The sequence below is a fragment of the Anticarsia gemmatalis genome, chromosome 16, assembly GCF_050436995.1.
Source record: "Anticarsia gemmatalis isolate Benzon Research Colony breed Stoneville strain chromosome 16, ilAntGemm2 primary, whole genome shotgun sequence".
Lineage (NCBI taxonomy): Eukaryota > Metazoa > Arthropoda > Insecta > Lepidoptera > Erebidae > Anticarsia > Anticarsia gemmatalis.
In genome coordinates, this window is record NC_134760.1 from 2,410,092 (window position 1) to 2,433,313 (window position 23,222).

General features: G+C 36.0%; 2 protein-coding genes across 3 annotated transcripts in view; one reads left to right on the top strand and one right to left on the bottom strand.

Annotated features, from left to right (window-relative positions):
• Positions 1 to 2,021, top strand: part of LOC142979383 (cyclin-dependent kinase-like 1) — a 37,448-nt gene extending 35,427 nt beyond the window's left edge. The window contains exons 12-16 of the mRNA XM_076124259.1: positions 38 to 139; positions 218 to 267; positions 423 to 532; positions 811 to 884; positions 1,392 to 2,021. Coding sequence (XP_075980374.1) covers positions 38 to 139; positions 218 to 267; positions 423 to 532; positions 811 to 884; positions 1,392 to 1,454 — 399 coding nt within the window. The 3' untranslated portion in view covers positions 1,455 to 2,021. The remainder of the gene's footprint in view (positions 1 to 37; positions 140 to 217; positions 268 to 422; positions 533 to 810; positions 885 to 1,391) is intronic.
• Positions 2,022 to 2,855: 834 nt separating this feature from the next.
• Positions 2,856 to 23,222, bottom strand: part of LOC142979336 (SH2 domain-containing protein 4B-like) — a 76,071-nt gene continuing 55,704 nt past the window's right edge. For both annotated transcript variants that reach the window (XM_076124195.1, XM_076124194.1), the window contains exons 3-11: positions 16,115 to 16,229; positions 9,486 to 9,602; positions 7,629 to 7,802; positions 7,000 to 7,245; positions 6,468 to 6,645; positions 6,060 to 6,167; positions 5,668 to 5,775; positions 4,619 to 4,813; positions 2,856 to 4,058 (exon numbers count right to left, since the gene is read on the bottom strand). In XM_076124195.1, coding sequence (XP_075980310.1) covers positions 3,943 to 4,058; positions 4,619 to 4,813; positions 5,668 to 5,775; positions 6,060 to 6,167; positions 6,468 to 6,645; positions 7,000 to 7,245; positions 7,629 to 7,802; positions 9,486 to 9,602; positions 16,115 to 16,219 — 1,347 coding nt within the window. In that variant the 5' untranslated portion in view covers positions 16,220 to 16,229 and the 3' untranslated portion in view covers positions 2,856 to 3,942. The remainder of the gene's footprint in view (positions 4,059 to 4,618; positions 4,814 to 5,667; positions 5,776 to 6,059; positions 6,168 to 6,467; positions 6,646 to 6,999; positions 7,246 to 7,628; positions 7,803 to 9,485; positions 9,603 to 16,114; positions 16,230 to 23,222) is intronic.

The window sequence follows — 23,222 nt, forward strand, 5'->3', positions numbered from 1 at the left end:
CAATATCAAAAATAAATACACATTGTTGTAATTTCAGCCAGTGCACCACGTATCAGGTGCGGGTGTGTGCGGCTCTCTCCCCGCGCCGCCGCGAGCACAGCCACGCACACTGGCAAGGGCTATCAACGATACATTTCAGGTAAATTAATATATTTTTATTTCAAGAGATGATCGCAGGAAACTTCCATGTTAATAAAATGGATCTTTTTTCTTCCAGACCTACAATGTGCCTGTGAACACGTATCCCAGAACACCTTATATCAAAAAGTAAGCCGAAATAATATATCTTACTTTACTTTTGACGAAATACACACTTGGTTACTATATATTATTATTATAATAATATTATGCATGCAGGAACGGATTTGCGATCTCCTCCACTTAATCCTTATTTACCATCATCTGGTCACTCCCTTCCTCAGAGTGAACAACAAGCTGGTGATGGACGAGGAGCTGCTCCGCGGTCGCGCCGCCGCCAAGAAGAACAACAAGAAGACCGCGCCTGAACTGTCACTACCATACGTGCCTGGAGGTAACAACTGCATATCACATTATTAAAAAATATTATTGTCGTGGTTGATGACATTGTTAACTTAGCTTGTCAGTTTGCCCTCTCTCTGGTCGTGTCCGTTTAGCCGTCCCACCAGACTATGAGAGTAAAGGAACAGAGAATGTACCTGTGTATTGTGCACACACTTGGACACTATAAAACAAAGTCCTGCACAGTTGGCTGGTTTCAATGAAACTGGCCGCCGTAGCCGAAATCGGCCAGGACGACATCATAACTTAGCTTAATGGTTGTGATTGCAGCAAGCAACAGTTCGGTGAAGAAAGTGAAGAAGCCGCATAACTTACACCAAGCCGTCTCCAACTGGGATTCTACTGTAAGTTTCTTTAAACTATCGATATCTTTATTCTTGCTCTTATCTCATTAAAAATTCATCTTATTTTCTTCCTCCTTCTTAAACGACAAATTAATGAACCCCAGGTTTCTGAGGTACATTTAGCGGTAGTTTATCTATTTAATAGCATACTCGTATAAGAAAAAACAGTTTGAATAGATAAACTACCGCTAAATGTGCCTCACAAACCGGACATAAATCAAGTTAATATGCAAATTTTGAATGCCTCGGTGGCGTAGTAGTTTAGGTCGCCACGCCGATACCACTGCGTCGTGAGGTCGTGGGCTCAATTCCCACACGGAGCAATTATTTGTGCGATCTACAATTATTATTAATTGTTTCGGGTCTGGTTGTACTTTGTGTCCGTTGTTTGTATGTTTGTAAAAGTCCTCACGACACAAGAGCAATTTTTAGTGCGGGCGTTGCCTTTAAGAAAAAAGAAAGTAAAAAATTGTAATCATAAATAATTTATGAATATAATATTCACAGCGCAGCGGCATTGAACTGACAACGGGTGGCGCTCGGTCGCCAACCAACTTACCATACATGTGACTGTACCGCGGCTACTGGTGGACGCACTACCAGTAACCGCCACCAACCGACGACAACCGACAACCAACGACAACCCGCAACAACCAGCAACGTTGCGCAACACAACGAAATAACCGCTACGTTGCGCAACCACAACACTATCTGCTATCCAAGACTGCTATCTGTCAAGTATCGATTCAAATTAATAGTGTCTTTATTTTAAATTATTTTTCTCGATATACAATCGTTATAAATACGTTACCTTAAGTTACATATAGATAGCAAAGAATAGCGAGGGGGGTGGGTTTATCTACCCCAAAACATTCTATCTAGTGATGTCACTCAATAACGGGAATAACTGCTATTTATAACGGTTGCTATATCGTTATTTTAACATTGCTTTTTGTTTGAAAATTATTGGATAACGAAACAGGTTTGTTAACAGGACTTGCCAAAAGTTTTAGAGGATAGAATTTTGTTATTTGGATGAGTTTAGACTAGCGCGCGCGAGCTAGCGGTGACTACGAATGTTATTTGTAAATATGTATAGTGTTACATTTTATTACACGCGATATTAATAAACACTTTATAAAATAATAATGTGTTTTTGTTATTGATTCTATTTAGTTATAGAATTTTTTTTTTCTGAACTATACAGCCCTCTATTTTGATACCGTAAAACGGGGTGAATAGAAAAGATTTTCAACTTTGTCCTAAAAATTTGTTGCGAATAACTTGTTATTTTTATTGTCGGGTTATTTTATATCATGTCCGGCGCCATGAAGAAAGAGTTAAAACCATATTTGTCCAAAAATATGCATAATTTTACGATATTTCATTTAAAAAATGGTCAATTTCTATTCACCCAGCGATAGGGGTGAATCGAAACGACTAAAGGGGTGAATGGAAAAACTGTGTTTAAAAACGTTTTTTCAATTAACAATATTGTATCTTTATAGATTAATATACACCTAAAGAGATAAACACTTCAAACAACTCATTAGAAAAGAAATCCCACTTTAAATCCAAAGTTTTGAAAAATTTATATGGACCATTAAGGCATTCGAGGACGGTTGACTTTGAAGCAATTTTTTGGGTATAAATATCAATTTAAACATTTAAACAATTATGACACCGCAGAGAAGTAATATCGACGTGTAATCATTTCAAATTTGAACAAAATTCTTCAACGAGAAGTACTCAAATATTGGCCTTGAAAACTTTCCTGATTTTTTTTCTATTCACCCCGCGAATTCTATTCACCCCGTTTTACGGTACCAATCATTTTATAAATCTTGACTTCGCAATTCGTTTATTGTTGAATTAATACATTTTTGGTACACGAAAAATTGCTACCTATTGCTTATACAGATTAGAGATAGTTATGTAAGTAGTAAGGTTAAGGCAAATAAAAGTCCTCTATAATTTTCATAATTATAATATTATTCTAGTTGGCAGTTAATGACTCAAGTACAATAATATCATAGATGTATACGTCACCTATGAACGATACAAATGGCATACAAAATCGCTATAAAATAACAGCTTAATGGAGACTCCGATTCTGGGTTCAAATAACTTTGGCTTAATTTATCAGAACTCGGACTAATACGGGAATATATTGAGCTTACGTTAACCGTTATGACGCAAACACAACACTAGTAACTTAAAATTATATTCGAATTTCTATACGCCTTTTAACATTTTGTGGTGACGTATGCTCCAATATATCCCCGTAACAAGCAGTAATACTGAAGCTATAATAATATAATATGTATGAAGGACTGTTAAATATCACATTAGCCTACACGACAACTAACTTACAATTTTGTTCATTAATTAGTTACTGCTAACGAAATGCATTTTAACATTAAATATTAAGGAAGAATTTCGAACTATCGAGATCAACTTAAATAAATCGTATTCTAGCACCAATGTTGGGACCAACTGCGGAATAAGGCACTCGGATTTACAACCGCCGTAAGATTCGTCACAGAATAAAAAAATGATTCATAGAAAATACGTCACGTTGTAAAATTAGCAGACTGGAATGTTTTTACACTGTGGTACCTGTGCCTAACTTTCAATAACATAGGTACTGAATGTTCTGGTATATGTACATTTGAACGTGCAGCTGAGGGACAAAACATACGATTTTAGTAACATTTTCATAATATTTACAAAATACAATAAAAATAGAACATCTTTTTGTCCGTTGTATAGTTGAAATGCAATCTGGTATTCAGAAAATGATAATTATAGGACATACAGACTTACAAGAAAATATTACCAATGTGAGTAGTCAACCTGAAAGCAAAACAGAAGAAACTATCAAATAACGAACAACTGTCAACCAGCTTTAAATAAAATAACAGTTATCGGTATCAGTTCTCGTAACGTTATTTTCCCAGCTGAATCCAGATTCCATTTCATTCAAACTGAGCATTACAAGTCCAAAGGGTATATGTTACAATGTACGAGCACTAGAGGTCGCTACACTCGCTGCAGTTCAAGATGGCGGCGCGCACAAGATGTCGGGGGTGGAGGAGGGCGCCACTGGCGTCAGGAGTAGCTCGCCGCCGCTCTCCGTGATGGGGACCGTCTTGTGGTAGTTTATGAGATCAGCTGCAATAGAAATTACGAAATGAGTAATGCAATTTCTAAATGATGACGATGGTTATAAGGAAAGGGTTCCTTTTTCGTTCGGACAGTGACTTTATTTAAGTAAACAATAGATTTCTATTTGACGACTACGTCACAAATTTTGGTAAATGAATTAACATCTGCAGAAATTAATTAATTCCTAACCAATTATTTTGCTTCATAATGTCTTTAAAGTTAGGTTATACAAATCTGCGAATCCCATGGGAATATGATTCTGTTCGTCGATATTTTCCGGAGCACAAACATAGTATAGCAAGAACATTCGTACGTACTCAAACCACTTTTAAACTTTTAATTTTCTATCCACCACACATCATATTATAGGACACTAAAGGCCGCCGGCGACTACATCCGCGTGGAAACCCTTCCCGTTTAAATCACAATCCCTCAAAAACTACGGCTACCTACGTACCAAATTTCATCTGAATCGGTTCAGAAGTATTTGCGAGAAAGAGTAACAAACATCCTCACAAACTTTCCCATTTATATTACCAGTAGGATAGTTATGGGTATGTACTGACCGAGCGTGTCATGCGCCAGGTGTCCGGTGGGCAGCAGGCGGTAGGCGGGCGCGGCCTCCACCAGGTAGTGCTTGCAGCGCGCGGCGGCGCGGTACGTCACGGCGTAGCCCCACACGCGCTCCGACACGCGCACCAGGTAGCTGCCGGCCGCCCGACCTGACAGCGCTGACTCCGCCGCCGACCGACTTATCAGACCTGAACGAGATAATTATCATTTATTTATTTATTAGATCACCAACAGTAGACATATTATTACATTCTACTATTAGGTAATGTAACATATAAAGACACTAGCTGACCCGCGCAACTTCGCTTGCGTAACTTAAAAGAGAATGGGTCAAATTTTTCCCCGTTTTTGTAATATTTTTTACTGGTACTCTGCTCCTATTGGTTGTAGCGTGATGATATATAGCCTATAACCTTCGTCGATAAATGGGCTATCTAACACTGAAAGAATTTTTCAAATCGGACCAGTAGTTTCTGAGATTAGCGCGTTCAAACAAACAAACTCTTCAGCTTTATAATATTAGTATAGATTGCTAATACGTATACCTGTGACAGGTGAACACAGCATTCACTAAAACTACGACGACATATTGTTTACAATATTAGTATTTAAGAGTAACGAGGTTTAACCTGGATGATTTCAGCACTTTATTTCTTAAATTGTTGTCCAGAAAGTCAATCATTTATCATTGGTTACTGATACATTATGGTTTGTGCCGCCAGCGTTAGATCAGAGGATGTCACTAGCTATGATAATGATCACTGGAAAATTGATTTTGCTTTATATATTGATACATATATTTTCTTCATCTACGTTCAATCACCTATTTAAGTATATAAATTGTTTTGCATGTATATCGGTTACGAGTGTTATGTACATCTTTGATTTATAACTCTTTCCACTGTCTACTATCAATTGTATAAGTTTGCGTTCGCGTGTTTACATGTGTTGTGCATTCATGTGCCTCATATCAGATTTACCTTACGTAAGCTATACAAGAATTGTTATCTAACAATAGATATAACACATAATAATAACGTACCATGGAACCATTCAACCGGTTTGTTGTTCTCGTCAAGTCCGACGCCACGTTTGAGCTCGTGTGTCCGAAACCACTCCACTACAGCCTCTCTGTTTGGCGGCTTACCAGCTGAAATAGACAATAAATATTGCTTAAAAAAATATAATACAAGACTTAAAAGTGTTTTATATAAGGCTAGGCTATACAGACTTAAACTTGAAGACGTTTTTTACAGAACTTTGTCCAATGTCTACAAGAAAACAGACTTTACTCTGTGAGAGGAATCTATCTCAATTCAATTATAATTTAGACCATAATTCAGCTTAATATGTTATTTATTTAGAAATAAAAAAGGGATATAGAATAAAAGAGGTATTTTTTTTAAGATATTAGAGATAGAAATATGTAGTTACCCTGCGTAGTGTCAGGCGGCGCTACGATGTTAGCGCTGCGTCGATGAGCCTCTCTTGCGGCGCGAGCGATCTCACGCATACTCGCCTCCGCCTCTTTAGCTTTGCGTTCTGAAACAATTTGTACATCAAAATTAAGTTTATAGAAAGAAAATCAAGTACATATATAATACGACCAGCGGTCCAAAGTTGTTACCCTGTGACACCCCCAATGAATCATCTTTTATTTAATACATAAAAAATTCTACCAAAGTAGTTTTCCAATATCCAAACATTTTATAGTACAGCTCCAAGAAAAGTGCATCATTGAATCAAACGCTTAACCAAGTTCTACATCGTAACCATAAGTAATATTTACAAAAAGTAACGTGCACTACTGAATCAAAGGCTTAACCAAGTTCGTCAACGTACCTTGGTCCCTCCAGGCGGCATCATGCGACAGTGCATTGTGTTGCGCGATCCTGTTGGCACGCGCGCGCCGGGCCCTGAGCCCGCGCAGGATGTCGCCCGCGCGCGCCGCCGCCACGCGCCGCTCCCACGCCGCCACCAGCACGCTCACACCGTCACCGCTGCTGTTCACGCCGATGTCCTGGCGATAACATTCAAATAATGTTAAAATTTGTTTATTGTTATTTTTCCTCAGCTTCAGAATAACAAAGATAGTGAAATGTTTCAGAATATACTATTCAGATAAAATTCAGCGACAGCAGAAACATTTGGAATTGACGGAAAAAAGTAAACACAAAACTGGTTTCTGAATCCCTCATCGGTTGCTTCAGTCAAACGTACCACAGATCATGAAAATAATAAATGATGGGGCGACTTATGTTATCTTCCGTTTGAAATAAGCTAATAATGACTAATGAATATATTACTTTTAAATGTTTTTTCTTTCGACTTTGTAACATAGTAGAAACAAAAACAGAAAGAAAAACAAACTAACCTGCAATACATCCCTCTTGCCTTCAATGAAGTTAAAATGCAGAGTATTCTTGTTAAGATCGAGCTTGAGCGTGTCGCTGCAGAAGTCGGCCTTGTCGGTGAGCTCGTCTCTCATCTCCAGGTCCTTGTCGGACAGCTTCACGTCCGGCTCCAGTGCCTCGATGCGCTGCCGCAACTCGTCCACCGTGCAGTAGATCTCTAACGTGTCCTCTAAAGGATCTATCGTTTTGGGAGATAGGTCGAATTTCTGCAAATTGATTAACACTTTCGTGAGTTTAGCTCAGCAGTTATAATGTAATGTGCTTTGTGTTTGGTTAAAACTTGACATTATAAAAATCAGAATCAGTAATATGTCTTCGACGCAGAATTTTCCCAGTAGGAGTTGTTTTTTAGATTTTAACCTTATATTTTTGTTAGAAAGTAAACAAGAAATTCAGTTAGTTTGTGTAGACATTGCAATTAAATAAGGACCAAAATCATAAGATAGATACGGTTGACGAAAAGGACTATATTTCCACGAAGGATACTTTAATCAAGGAATCACCATTAACAGACCACTCTACTTTATCTGTCAAAATGTTTATACACTTTTAGCCTATTAAAAGTTCGTAAAGTCACACATCAACAAACCTGTTCTAAGTCATCAAGCGGCTTATACTCAATGAGCTGCGTGAGTTCCTTCTCGACAGACTTCCTGAGCTGCTGCACCTCCTCGCGCGCCTGAGCGATGGCCTTCTCCCGCGCCTCCTCCGCCAAGATCGTCTCTATGGACTTGTCGTCGGGATGCTCACCCATCACCCACACCTGCAACACGAGGTGAAAAAAACATGATAAGAAACCTTCTGATAGCGCTTCTTAAACTATGTGATAGTTAATCTTTTCGGGAATAAATCCCTTTTGTAGGTATAACAATGAGAAGAACAAATAAAGGTTTAATTTACTCTAGATAAGTGACGGTTAGAAGTTTTATCTATAGGATAATGTATCCGCAAGTAGTTAAACTGGAACTCACCGTTGAAAAATGATATTTAACGCAGTTTATGCCAAGAAGCAAAGCAGTATTGCTCAATATCGAATTAAATATTAAGCAAAATTTGATATAATTTCACGTAGAGCCGTGTTAAGTAAACAGGCGTATTAATTCATCAGGCGCTTTACAAAATATTATTTTGAAAACAAAGATAAATCACTAAATCAGAACCTATAATACAAATAAATACTATTGTTTAATCTTCATTTAATCTTTTAACAGAAATTATATCAATGAAACGTTTATCGATGCTAATTGTATTGTAACAATAGCGGATAATAGCAATTTAATCATTGTTAATGATTACAAAAAGTCATAATAAGTACCTGATGTTAAATATTTATACTGTCTGAATAGAATAACGAGGCAAATAAATAATTATGCGAATTTTAGAAAGCATTACGCCATAGCCGTTTTTAACTGTGACTAGAAGACTTGGCAGATATTAAACTGCTGGCTCTTTTTCTTTAACAATAATTATCATATTTCAACCAATTAAGCCAAAACCTAAAATTACAACAATTTTGAACTCAAACCTCATGATTCATTTTGGTAATTAGCAGAAACCGCATGAAAATTCTTTCAGTAGTTTTTGAGTTAATTTAGCAATACTATACACTTATTCGAATACCACCCGGGACAAATATTTGTGTGATATGAACGAATATCTGTTCTGAGCCTGGTTGTTAATGTATCTATATTATATAAGTTTGTATGTAGATGTATATAAGTATGTGTATCAATTATTTGATTACCATAGTACAAGCTATGTTTAGTTTGGAATCAAATAGCCATGTGTGTGTCATCATATGAATGATATTATTTATATAATAATATATTTCAAATACTATAGAATAGGGAAAATAACATAATATTTAACAAGAAAGAAAAAGTTATTGATAAAAACATATCGATGATATTTAATCTAACGTGAACCATTGTGTGCTTGTCGGAGGTCGTCGCTCGAACAATGGCGGAACCTTCAACAGACGGACTAAATAACCATTGAAGGTAACCAATATGTTATTGAACGCGGATGTTAAATTATATTACCATTCGTCTCTGATAAACAGGCTCCTTTGTGTATCAGTTTTAGAAAAAACGTAGGTATAGTTTTGGTCAATTTTTTCCAGGAATCCAGCAAATTAGAGAACGAATAGTAAGTTTCATACAAATCAAATAAGGGTATACAAATCTACTTAGCGGCGTATTTTGAAGATTTTTCTGATTAACATAATGATTAAATTGACTTAGAAGATCCCATTTTCAAGGTAGATGCTTTATCTTAAATTTTGCTGCTACATAGATTAACCCATGACGAAGCAGCGCTGGAACCTTTCATTAATTATCTTGCATGTTATATGTGTTAATATATATTGCATATTCTATAGTGTTAATCTTTCTTACTAATATTATAACATGAAGTGTCGATATAATTATAAATGAGCGCCACATACCCATGGCTCGCCATCTTCTCCAGTCAGGAACTGCACCTGTTTCTTGCCGTTCTTCTGAAACTTGGGCCTCTCGTCCTCTTTGCTGATCTTGTCGTCCCACAGCTGCCAGCGACGGACCTGCAATACGAAACATTTTCATAAATACAACAAGTTTTAAACAAAGAACTATAAAATCTATCAGAATTGAAATATTTGACCTTTACATAAATTGCTTTATTGCTGTACGTTAAAGCCAAGTTTAAACTAAAGTCACTAGAATCAAAATCATTAGCTTCTTAGCATTTACTTAATCAAAAAGTTCCAAAAATATCAACGACAATCTTTATAAGTGCTAAGTTACTAATATTATAAAGTCTGTATGTTCGCTTATAGTGCTTTCACAGCTAACCAACCACCGTTCTGTACCAATTTTGATGAAATTAGGCATCGATATCCGGGATTCAACGGAGGTTACAAAATATCTAATCTAATGCCTACATGCAAGCAAAGAAGTAATGGTCCTCTAGTTTTAAATAAAAACCTATCCTGTTCATCAACTAATTGTACAAACACCTCCCTATCAAAGCCTACTATTGTTACTACACCTTCAAAATATCTTGCCACACCTAAATACCTGCATCAAGAACCACTCGTTAAATGACAGACAATACTCACAATAATCAAGACTTAGATAAGCTATGCCGTCACGAGCTGACCACCGACCGCTCAGGTGCGGGACAAAAACTAACCTTGGACCAAATTGAAAGTTTAAAGGAGTTACATTAGTTATTTAGATTTAGATCTAAGTGTTACACGGATCAGTGCAAATAAATCATGTATTTTTTGTGGTGTTTGTCTATTTTTGGAAAAGGATTGTAAAGGTAGTTTTAGTAGGAACATTGGTAGGTAAAATTTGCATAAAGAAATTGTTGTTAAAATTGACCCACTAGAATGTCTTGTAAGTTTTTAAAACCTTGCCCTTATGTTAATGGACTCTGTAGTTTATGTACCTGAAGTCCTATGTATGACCTATGTACCATAGTAACTAACTTTGGGTAAATCTGCAACCGAGACATTTAAAACATAATAAAAAAGAAGAACAGAAAAAGTTAGCGTCACAGCGTATAACGAATGAACCAAAATCAGACAAAAAAATCTTTGAAAATGCCTAGCATTATTATAACTGTATATTATAATAAGGTGTCAGCTAGCGACTATGGTTAATATTGGTTAACATAACGTGCACCGTAATACGTCATTCCCGAATAGTATAAGAAAGAAACTAAAACCATAATTAAAGTAAATGCAAACAATATAGATAAAACAACATAACAATTTAAATTAGATGAGATAATTTGCGTAGTAATACGTCGCGAGGAATGTCTTACAAAAAAACCAAACAAAGGCATTGTTACTATGATAACTACTATTACACGCTCGCCGTACTACTCAGTCTACTCACTATGAAATAACATCCGTTGTTCAATAGTGGCTATTGAGAAGTAATTATTATAAAAGTATTGGTGATGACAGACAAATAACAATCGGACAAAATCATTCTTACTCTCACTATTACTAAATAATAATCTCTGTATTATTTAGTAATAGTGAGAAAAACAGAAAACAGACATCAACGAGGAGAGATCCTAGATCTTAATTTAACCCATAACTATCCTAGTGCTGGACTGGATCACCAAAGTAAGATTTTTGTCAAGTGCAAATTACGGATTTCGTATACTTTCGAAAACTGTCTCAAACTGGCGGTAAAATGTGCATTCATTGGAAAATTTACATTAGAAAAGGGTAGCGATTTAGTGCAAATTTATTTGAAGTTCGACAATTATCGCCATGAAATGAAATTATGTATAAATTAAAAAGAAGCAAACGAAGTTTGATGACATCGGTGATTTCACGATAAGATAAAAAAATATATATATTATTATGTTGATCATTCCGAATACTGCCGTATACAACTTACTATGTATACTTTAATATAAGGTCCATAATACAAGTATAACATAGTAGTACACAGGCAGGTCGTGGTGTGGCGTGTGGCTCAGTGGAACGCGTGAAGGTCAGCCGCCTGACCTCTGCCGTGACCTTCTTGCCCACATTCATTAGGGATATGCAGCCGTAATGCATTTATACGAGATAAACGTACCTCAGGTATTGATTGTGACTACATTGAAAGGTTAATTATGATTAGGACTGGGTTCAAAGAGGAATTTGTTACGAAGTTCATGAAAAAGTTCATTTGAGGTTGTTCATTCATATTTTTATAAAGATACTTAAAATCATTTGACAACTCACACACGGTCATCTGATTCCAAAATAAGGAGAGCTTGTACTATGGTAACCAACTAACTGATAAACCTACTTCTAAATACATACTTAAAAAGATTAAGTCTATAAGGACCGTACCATGTGGTGCTCTTTTGTCTCTGCCCACCCCTATGGGAAAAAGGCGTTGAATTTATGTTCGTAAATCAACCACTTCCAGCAACACCTGGCCTGATCGTCAATCTATAAAGAAATTAAAAGGTGCATTTTTGCTGTGACAATTAATTTGTCAAAGAACAAATAAAACAGTGGCAATTATTATTTCCGATACCACACCTTAAATCGATCCCTTGTTTTATCACTTAAAATAAGTATATAGAAACTGGTATCCCATAAAACACTTACACACCTCTCTTGTCTGTATTATTAAGTTAAGCTGTGGCCGTCGTTCGCCACGCCCGTGATTTTACGATAGCACTTCGAAAGTGATAGAATATTGTGGGGTTTTGTATGTTTGTTGTATCAGATATGAAGCTATCCATACTAATATTATAAATGCGAAAGTAACTCTGTCTGTCTGTCTTTCTGTCTGCTACTCAATCACGCATAAACTACTGAACCAATTTGCATGAAATTTGGTATGGATATACTTTGATACCCGAGAAAAGACATAGGCTATATATCATCACGCTACGACCAAAAGGAGCAGAGTACCAGTAAAAAATGTTGCAAAAACGGGGAAAAAAAATCACCCATTCTCTCTTATTGGACGCAAGCGAAGTAGCGTGGGTCAGCTAGTTATTTATATTTTGAACGCGATAGTTTGTCTGTCTCGCTGTCCTAGCAAACTGCTAAGCCAATTTTGGTGAAATGTCCCATGGCGATAATTAATCATCCGGGAACAATCATAGCGTACTCTTTTCGAAATACATTCTTTATCTTTTCATTTAGTTTCCACAAATATCATGCCAGCGCTGTTTGTCTAATAATAACCAATTGTTACAAACTTAAAAAAAACACAATATATCTTATTAAATGTAGTTCAGATTGCATTTTTTGCCAGAGCGAGCGGTTTGTTAGGACCGACCATATCTACTAACGCAGAATATTTCAAAATGATTTTCCAGCCCATATATAAAATCTCTTTGGCTTCAAGAATCACAAATGAGTACACGGTTCATTAGGTTTCTTTCAGTGAGCTCGCGAGGTACCCAAATATCGAGCTTTTTTGTGTAGAGAATAGATTTTATTACAAGTTCATACATACTATAATGCGAAAAGACTTTTTCCCCGACCTAATATTTTAACATTATTTTATTAATTAAGCAGGACATATATTTCAATATTTGGAATGGCTCGTACTTAATGAATATAATTGAAATTCCTGTAAACGTTGATGTCAGGCCTTGTACATTTATTCGTTCAATTGAGCTTGTTGACTTCATAGAATTGTTGTGATCATAGAATCAGTTATGACAGTAGCCACCTGCATAACAATAGTGAACGAATTTTCAAAAAAGTCATTTATAATTTTGATTAAAGTGAGAAGCTTTATGCCACTGCAAAGGCCTTATGGGTAATTTTCACATGTAATATCAATCGGCCAAGTGCAAGGGCTGTAAAAGTTTAAATTGTCCAGCTACATAATAATAGCTAAGTGACAGACGGACAAAAGAGTCTGAATAAATAGGGTTCCGTTTCCCTCTTTTGGTTATCTAACCGTGAAAAGGTTGTTGTTTCTCTAGCGTATAATAAATGTCGATTAATGCGAAACTTCTCATACCTACAATAAAAAAACTAATTTTATTTGGTCGGCGAATGACCGTCAGCTATGACATCGTAGAAAAAAGTGTATAAGTAGCGGACGTTATTTAAAAAGAAATGCCCTATGTCGTGTCATCGGCATAATTTATTTAATACTCAAATAACCGGAATAGAAAGTACAATTACAGTAATATCTTATTATTATAAAAGAATTCAGCTCACTTCGTTATACACAATTACATATCAAAATAAAAACCACAAAATGTTTATACATTTAGTAATTTATTATAAATAAATAATTTTGTAAATAAATATTGTGGGACACAAGGTCACCTGATTCCAAACTCAGCAGAGTATGTACTATAGTAACCAGATAACTGATAAACATACTTATAACTTCTAAATACATACCTACTTATAGGGTGGGATTTGAACCCGCCACACGTTAACTATCACGCCAAACTTTAGTATTATTAGGAAAATGTTCAAATACTGACAGAATAACTAGCTAAATAAATCGTTGATATAAATCATTTTAATATTGACAGCTGATAGGCAATGTGTGGAAGTTTTTACTCAACCGCGCAAAGGAAATTAACACACGGATGATTTAAGTGTAACCTAGAATTACATACGACTTACTGAAGCCAAATAAAATCGTGGAAAGAACGAATATTTCGGGAGGATCATAATATCAGCCTAGCCTTTTCTTCCAAAGAATGTTGGAGTCAGCTCCCAGTAGTATTTTACATGGAGCGACTGCCTATCGGACCTCCACAACCCAGTTAGCTAGGTTATAACACGACACCCTTCGGTAAGACTGGTGGTTAGACTTTCAAGCGTCTGACTACGATTAACGACTGTCAAAGATCGGGACCCAACCCGGGGAAAGAACGTGCCTTTCGAAACACGGGGGCCTCGATTTGTATCCCCATCCACAGAACACCTTCGGCAATCGTAGCTTAACACCAGAGATCGATCCGGGCGGCTGTTGTTAACTAAGCCACGAGCTCCTCCTGCTGTTAGTATTACTATATATTTGGAAATATTCCATATTCTTTAATCTACATCTTCAGATAGGTATAGTATAATATATGGTGATAGATAGTACCAAAAACTGCTAATAATTTGACATTTGAAATACGCGCAGGAAACATAAACGAGATAACAAACTACGTCACAATAAAAAACATAATAAACTCGGAATCCTTTGTTGATTGAACACGCGATAACGCCTAAACAAGGAATGCAACGATCAAGGCCTTCTATTTGATATGCACGTCTATACTGAGAGGGGCTCTACCATTATTTCACTTAGAATCAACTAATGTTGGAAGAAAGGACTTAATTCAACGGCATATGAAATGTGAATGAATATGTTAGTAATTTTAGATTTTTTTTTGCATGATTTAACGCTATTGATACCTAAACGATAGATAAATTACCGCTAAATGTACCTCAGAAACCGAGGATTAAACGGGGAAGGCTTTGTGGTGTTGACTAATATAAAAATCAGTGTTCAATAGACTTTTATATGTACAAGATTTATTGCCATAAGTAGCATTTGTAATGTTATGGTAAACCAATATTTAATCACGCGTCAGTATGTATACATGCATACATACAAAAATAAAAGTATTAAATTATACAGGGACCAAAGCACGCTTCATGTTTAAGAATTCGTGTAATATATTTTCTCTGGTAAAATGTTTAGGAAGCAATATTTTCACAGCAATACGACTAGGTATACTGCCTTAAAATCATTCCATATCTAACAAATGACCAATGCATCTAATTTAGTTCATTAAACATGATGCGTAAATCAAAAAATTAAACTCATTGTTTCATACAAATCATTGAAGTGATTCAAGTAATCATTGAGTTAATTGCACGGAAATTATTAAGCAATAAATTGAGAACGTTATACGGCCACACATTGCCGGAAAGTCTTTACAGGATACTGATAATGAGCCCGTCACGGTATAAAGTAGTTCCGTGTGACTGACTATAGATGTGTCTTGTCATTGCTTATAGGTAGATAAAATTAGCAAGCTTTTTATGGTGGAGTGAATGTTTGAATTATTTTTAACTCCCGATGCAAAAAAGAAGGGAAGTTTCACCTTCTAGCAGCTTCTAAACGAATGGACCGATATAAGTTCCTATTTTTTGTTTATTTGTCAACTAAAATATAACAGTTGTTGCTGTCTTTACTCAATGGACGAAATAGGTGCTGGGCCGCAAAAGGATTAGATTTTCACCATTGGTGATGGTGAAAATAGATCGATCGGTTCAAAAAGTAATTCTTGAATTTTTTACCTCAAAAAATTTTAAGTCACTAGAAGCAAGAATTTGAGATTGCCCATCTCGTTTCTCGGAGAAGACGACTCTCACCCACTCGTATACCAACAAGCCACCTATCTATAGTCATCTAGTCCTCTTCTTCTTCTTTTATAGTCATCTAGTAATTTATACAGACGATTCTTATTGAATAATCATAATAAAGGCAAGTATTCTTTCGAAAAATTAAAGCGCCTGCGCCTGAATGATGATGTAAAACCATGGTGGTTCTATCAAGTTGTGGGGCTGATTGAGTTAAGTTAATTTACCTGTTCCTCCCTCATCTTGCAGAAGAGCGTCTGTTTCTGGGTCTCGTCGAGCTCGGCCAGGATCTCGGGGTCCACCCACATGTCGCGCAGGATCTGCTGCAACATGGTGCCGACCCTGGTGACAAACAAACACAAATATAAATATCAAAAATGCTATAGCTTCAAGGTGTACGATAAGACGTATTCGCTCTGTATCGTCAATTTTGTTAAATTAATGAAACGTTTAAGAATAAGAGGATGGAAAACTATCATCTAGTAACATATTTTAATATTCCTAGGTACCCCCTATGGGAATACGGCGTGATTTTATGTATGTATGATGTATATTCTACTACGTTTGCTGCTGCAGATCACGCTAAACATTGTCAATCCTGAGCCGGCCTGAAAGCACATACATCATTTTACAAAAAAACAAGTATTATAACATATCGTATCTACACTTTACAAAACCATTTTAATAAATAGACGATCTTCACCAACACGACTCACATTACCTATTTTAGCCTAACTAAAAGTAAAACCATCTCATTATCCACCTACGCCTAACTTTCCAGTCTAAAGCCAGGCATAGAGAGTGAAAGCCACAATCAGAGTATTTCCTGCAACACGTGCCGGTCGGACAGACCGCATGATGACCCGATACATACACACTAGGGTTACCAGCTATATAGACTGAAAAGCTGGATAAACCGGCTTTCCGGATTTTTTGGTGAAAGATTTACTTAATAATTTTGCCTGAGAAGAATAATACAAACACTGTTAAAATTTGATTTCATAACTAATGGAAGTTTTTTTATCGTTTGTGTAAAGGGGACAATCTTAGCTTTAGCGATTGCGCTGTCAATGAAAAATGAGACGGATAAAGCAGAGAAACCAACCTATCACCAGCGCGGCTTGTTATTGGCCAATAAAGTGACTTATCTTGGTTCCAAACTTCAAGCCGTACCTATTTGGTTTTGTTGTTTATGAGTAACAGACAAACAAACAGGCAGGTATAAATTAAGTATAGATGTTACTGTAAAAGCCCGAACTGGGGTAAATCCTAAGATTTTCCGGTAAAACCTAAGATTTACCAACTCTCAATGGTAAAAGTCCGAACAAGCCAGAGTTTAAAAACTATGTTACGATATATAAAAAAATCCTCCTTCATAACTATGTTTATAACTATTTCACGGTATAATTATATACTGTGACATAGTTATAAAGAAGGAGTTTTGGGCATAGCGACATGGGTAGGTTAGGTTAGAAGGCTAAGGTGGGAGCGAGCGAAGCGAAGCTCCCACCTTAGCCTTCGTGGTTTTTTTTTTTCCAACCACACGGAAGGAGGAGCCCCGCGAAGCGGGGCTCCGGCGACATCTCGATATCATCAAGTAAATATAGGTAAAATTTCGAAATAAAATAATTGTTCGGACTTTTACCATTGCGAGTTGGTAAATCTTAGGTTATACCGGAAAATCTTAATAAGATTTACCATCGTTCGGGCTTTTACAGTAACATAGATATAAAAATGGCAAATTTCAAAAATATTTAAGCCAAACTCAGACCGAATCCGTCTATTTGGCTACGCATTTATCGAAGCAGTCGGCATGTGTCCGTCTTTATCAAAACACCTGGCAATACTACATATATGGATAATGGCGTTGTTCCGCGTATCATAACACACCCGTCGACCTTACCACAATGGACGTTTATATAAACTTGCCACTGCTTGTCTTAGACGCCAATAAAATTGAATGATCTTGTGACTGGAAACGATATAATAAGTGGAATGTCTGAATGTATGTTTATAATGCCCTACCTGTCTGTCTCCGGTATAAAGTGTCTTATTTTATATACTAGATAAAATTTATATTTTTCCACCCCCATCAAAATCAATTTCTAGGCTTCATTTGTGTGCCAGAAATTAGTTTCTTCTTGAATGGATGCCTCGTTAAATATTTATTGCTTTTTTGTTCATATTATTGAGTCTTTAGGTTAACAGAGAAAGGACTATTCATTAGAAGTGACTTGAAATAAAGTACGCGAAAGGTAAAGTCTCACACAACATGAAAGAAAGGAACACTCCCTCATATTGCTATAGGATCCTATATTCGAGGAACAAAACGGTCCTATCCCACAGTACTTAAACAGTCGCTTTAACTAAAGTAATCTTAAAAAATAATATTTTAAAACCTATTGTAATGCCATAGATATCGCAATGTTAATGCTCGACCAAGCTTTTGTACAGACAGATATGAAATCATTCCTCAAATCTTAAATGAAATTGTTTTCGAAACCATTTCGTTACGAAAACTATTGCTATGCGATTATGAAATGAAATATTTTTTACGGTTCTGCACTTGTCATGTAAAATGCACTATTGCAGTACAAGTCATGGCCATCAAATGTATAAAAAAATAGATTTAAAAACACTGGCCACTGGCCACCTCTCGAAATGGTAGTTGCGTTAGTTAGTTTAACTAATTACGGGATAGGGGCATTGACATTTCTCCAAGAACTGTACGAAGAAACTTCCATGTGCATGGTTTCCTTACGATGATCTCTCAAATTCAAACCTCGGCCAAATTATTTTAAATACGTAGTCATATATTTTTGACCATTTCGGAAAAGCTGGTTGCTCGTGCGAAGAAACGACAAGATATTCTTCTCTTTTTTATTGGCAATAACTTAGACAAGTCCTTGATATTACTAATGCTTAACCCTCGACTACCTGCGTGGGGGGCAAATGTCTTAACTACTTAGCTATTATTGCCTCATCACAATAATAATATACTGTCTAAAAATCGCAAACTCATCGTCTCTGTTCAATATGGTTGTAGGCCAATCGCCTTAAGCAATGGACTGATTTGAATTTGACTTACGATGTCTTTTTTAATGACCTTGGAAGTGCCAAATTTACTCAGATATGAAAAATTCAACTAATAGATTCATCATGACGATACCAAAAGATACTTAATCTAAATACTTATAACCTTTTTCATCACTTACTGATAAAATCAAGATAGCTAAAACCTTTTCTTTCATACGTAGTGGCATTTATATGAAAGAAAACTTAATTAAGCTGAAGTATTTATTTGGTTAGACGCACTAATGTATAAAATCGCTGCTCCGATTTGTAAATTCTTTCTTATAAAACAAGTTCCATTATCTCCAAGCGCTGTAAACAAAATATTATTTAAAATTAAATCGACATTTCTTTTCTAAAGATCAAGTATCAAATTATCGACCAAAAAATATTTTGATAAATAAAATTATGGCATGAGTTTTTTAGCATTGCTCATGAGACATGTAGGTAGGTGACCTTTTTATGTCTAACATATTGACGTGGTGAATCATAAAATAGATAGGAACCTATAGATCTACATGGATAAAGCTTATCGCCTTCCCATAACTCGTCGTTCAACCTTTAAGTGGCCGACACATTTCCTTTAAGATAGTTACAATGTAAGCGGTAGTTAGACTTTATATTTATAGTCAGTTCCACCACTTCAATATGCATTGGTTAAGTTATCAGGCGGATTTTTTTACATTTGTTGTCATTATATCTATGGATAGGTTATCGGACACTTATATATGACCTGTGAAACTGACTTTTAATCTCCTAATGATAAGACAATAGACAGAAAACTCTTGAAAGATGAGAATAAGCAATAAACGTATTGTCTTCTACATTTCGACGTTGACTCTCCATCTAGAACTAGGAACAATTGTGGTTTTTTAATGACTCCGTTGCCTCTACATCTTAAGGCTTTTCTGTCTGGCTTCGGTCTGAGTTTTAGTCAGGGGCTGAACAACCTCTTTATACATGAGCATCATACACTTTACAATATCCGCCGTATCAGCTCTTCGATAAAATTTGGTTAACGCTAAAGATGTATTTCTAGTAAATTTAGAAACCATGAAAATACCACTAAATTAGTCAATTAAGCATCGATATTGCAAGTATGCTACATTTTGACAAAAATCTGTAAAAATAGAACGTTTTCTCATACGTCATTATCATAAGACAAATATACCCATTTTAAAACCGACGATTGTGTAATAAAGTACTTTATTAAGCAATTTTATAACTACAATTCTTTCCCCAAATATTCCTATGTTTGTTTGTACAGCAATCAGTTGGAACCTTATCTGTTTGCCGACTGTATCTCTGAGCCCTGGATCTCGCACTTTTATTAAAGCCTTCTTTAATACCTCTACACACATTTTTAACTGATAATGAGGCCGGAGGGAGGTACTATTTGTAGAGCACTCACGAAACCGTAACCTTTTTGTATAAGAGTTTATATTCTTAAGGTGCTATGCAAAGATGTATTCTTACCATTTTATGTTGGCAATTAGCGTTTACAGTAAATCGGCAGTGAGTTCTACGCAGAGGTTTCAAGTTCGAATCCTAGATCGGACCAAAAATCTTTTTTATCATAAAGATATACTGAGTGATTGCGCGAAGTATGAAAGTTTAGGTACTGAATTGATTGAACGTTGTAGCTGAATTTCAGTGGACATCACCATTCCAGGGAATGCCTGGGATATTACCAAGCTGCTAATCAAAAGATCGTAAGTGTTCCAGTTGTCAAAACAAGTGATCAAAGCCAAGACCTTGCGGTCATATAAATATATCTAACCACAAAGTTTCTATCTTTAGAACTGATTTTATGTTTTTCCTGGTTTTGAGGCTGTTGACAGTAATACTTAAAGATAAAAAATGTTGTGTGTAATTGGTCGAGACATTTAACGCTTCAAGTAACTCGTTATTTTGGTTGAGTTGCTTTTGGTATACGGGGTTCGAATTTAAATTCCTTTTGTTACTCAAAGCTAACTTATTTATTGTCTTCTTGGGATATGTGATCAAAAGAATCTAATTCATACCATAAAGTATGCCCTGAAAAACAGCTTTAACTATGCTAAACAAATCAGTTAAAAACCGCTGTTGCAATTGACGGTAACTAGTTATCCAAGTCTCATTCCGATCAAAGACAAAATGTTCAGATACTTGACGGAAACGTACCCATATAATATACACACCTCACCTTTTAAAGAACCTACTCTTTTTATAAATTCATCATTATAAATCCCATACGCAGTGTGCAGGCGGCTCTTTTTGAGCGCGTTCCTGCGCCGGCACAAAGAGACTGCGAATGTGACCGAGTGCCGCGCCTCGCATATCAATTGACGCATAAATAATGCAGAACTTTACAAGAGCTTGTCTGAACTTGCAAGAAACACTTATGGTGAAGGAATATAGATCTTAGAACCATAGATATTGAGCTTAATTTTGAATGAAAGTCTTAATATGTGAATAGGGTGTGTATGGTAGTTTTTTGAGCTTTGATTTCTCAGTAATTTATACGTTAAACCTACCTGTTATGTATAGTAATAATTTCCGTAAATTGTACTATTTGAAGAATTACTAAAAACATATTGTACATAACATCTAATGTAGAAAGTACCAAGTGGCGTTCTTAGGTCTCTGACTATCCGTATGGGAAAAAGGTGTAATATTATGTGTATGAATGTATCTAACGTGTTTTGTAAAAAAGTTTTCAATAAAACAGGGACAGAAATAATTCGTCTTAATGTAAAAAATATTAAATTGCAAAGTGTTTATCCAGTTTTATCCATTTAGCTGATAATTTCACATCTTTCCATTCCTTTCTTTTGCACCGTAAGGCAAGTGTAAAGCATGCTAATTGCTTCCACATATTTGACCCCCACGCACTTGATGTAGGTGGATGCAAAGATAGACCTCATTCCCATAGCTAAGTAGTACAGCAACTAGTATCTTAGTCCAACACTTGATTAAATTCCCAGGTTGGTATTGGGTATTAAAGAATTTTGGGTAACTAAGCAACAGTAGTCAGCCTGCGACCACGGCGAGTGCAACCTGCGCCGAAACGTTAGGCATTTTAAGGTAAAATGCGTGTTCGCCGTAATTCCCGTGTCCTATTATATATGTATTATATACATTAAACATGCAACTCGAGAGTTTAAAAGTTATGTAAGCAACAGCAAGTTTAAGACAGGTGCAGGTAAAATCAGCATGTAGAGTCAGAAAAAGTATTATTTTATGAATCGCAGTATACAATCAGTCTTGATTTTATTGGCTAAATAAGAGGAAGCCTCTGTGGCGCAGTATGCGACTGCCGCGTTAGAGGTCTTTGGTTCAAATCCTGGGTCGGGTCAAAAAGATTTTTCTGAGTTTTCCGTTGATAAAAAATCTCAGATTTTACCCGGAGACAGGAGTAGCCTAAATCGGTCAGGACGACATCACCTGTTTCCCTTCCACACGGCAGAAGAAATGTGGGTTTTAAATACACTTATTAAAAACCGACGTAGGTTTTATGTGTCCTCGGTAACATAAAGACGTAATTTTACTAACGCAGGTGTTTATACAGTAGGCAAATGTTATGCAAGCCTCGTATAAATGCCTAGTAAAACATTCCACGTAGTTAATTACAATAAAATAGATTAAAGTCTACTAGCGACGTTTATTACTTATTCGATGGGAATACGGAAAGAAAACTGTTACATTGCACTTATTACATGCACTGCATGGAATCAGATACGCAATGTATCGTGAATTATTATTTAATAGAATTAGCTACATGAGCCGGTAAATAGCAATTAACTTGCCCCTATTACATGGGACTCACTTTGTTAACGGCGAAACGTGGACGCCTCTGTCTTCTGTTTCGGGTATAATAGGCATGATATTATGTCCTCCCTACAATTTCGAATATACATAATAGATGGGATATTATGTATGTGGATCCGGAATAACGATAATATGCCAAACATTAACCATCTTCAAAAACATACTGTTTTGCATTGCTTTATGTATATTTATGTCTGCTGTCCATATAATATAATGTTATATAGTTCCACATTGCAGTACAAATGTGTGTTGATTTACTTCTAGTATAAATAACTTTGTCAGCCAAGAACAGTATGGAGAGGGAGGAATCTTTCTTTCGTTTTTATAGAACACATTATCTTTCCTTTTATTCCTATGAGCTTGCCAACATAAGTAGCATTTTGTTCGAAAAACATACGCAAAATTTACAATAACATTTGCCAACATTCCTGAAGTCAATTCTAAAGACAACAT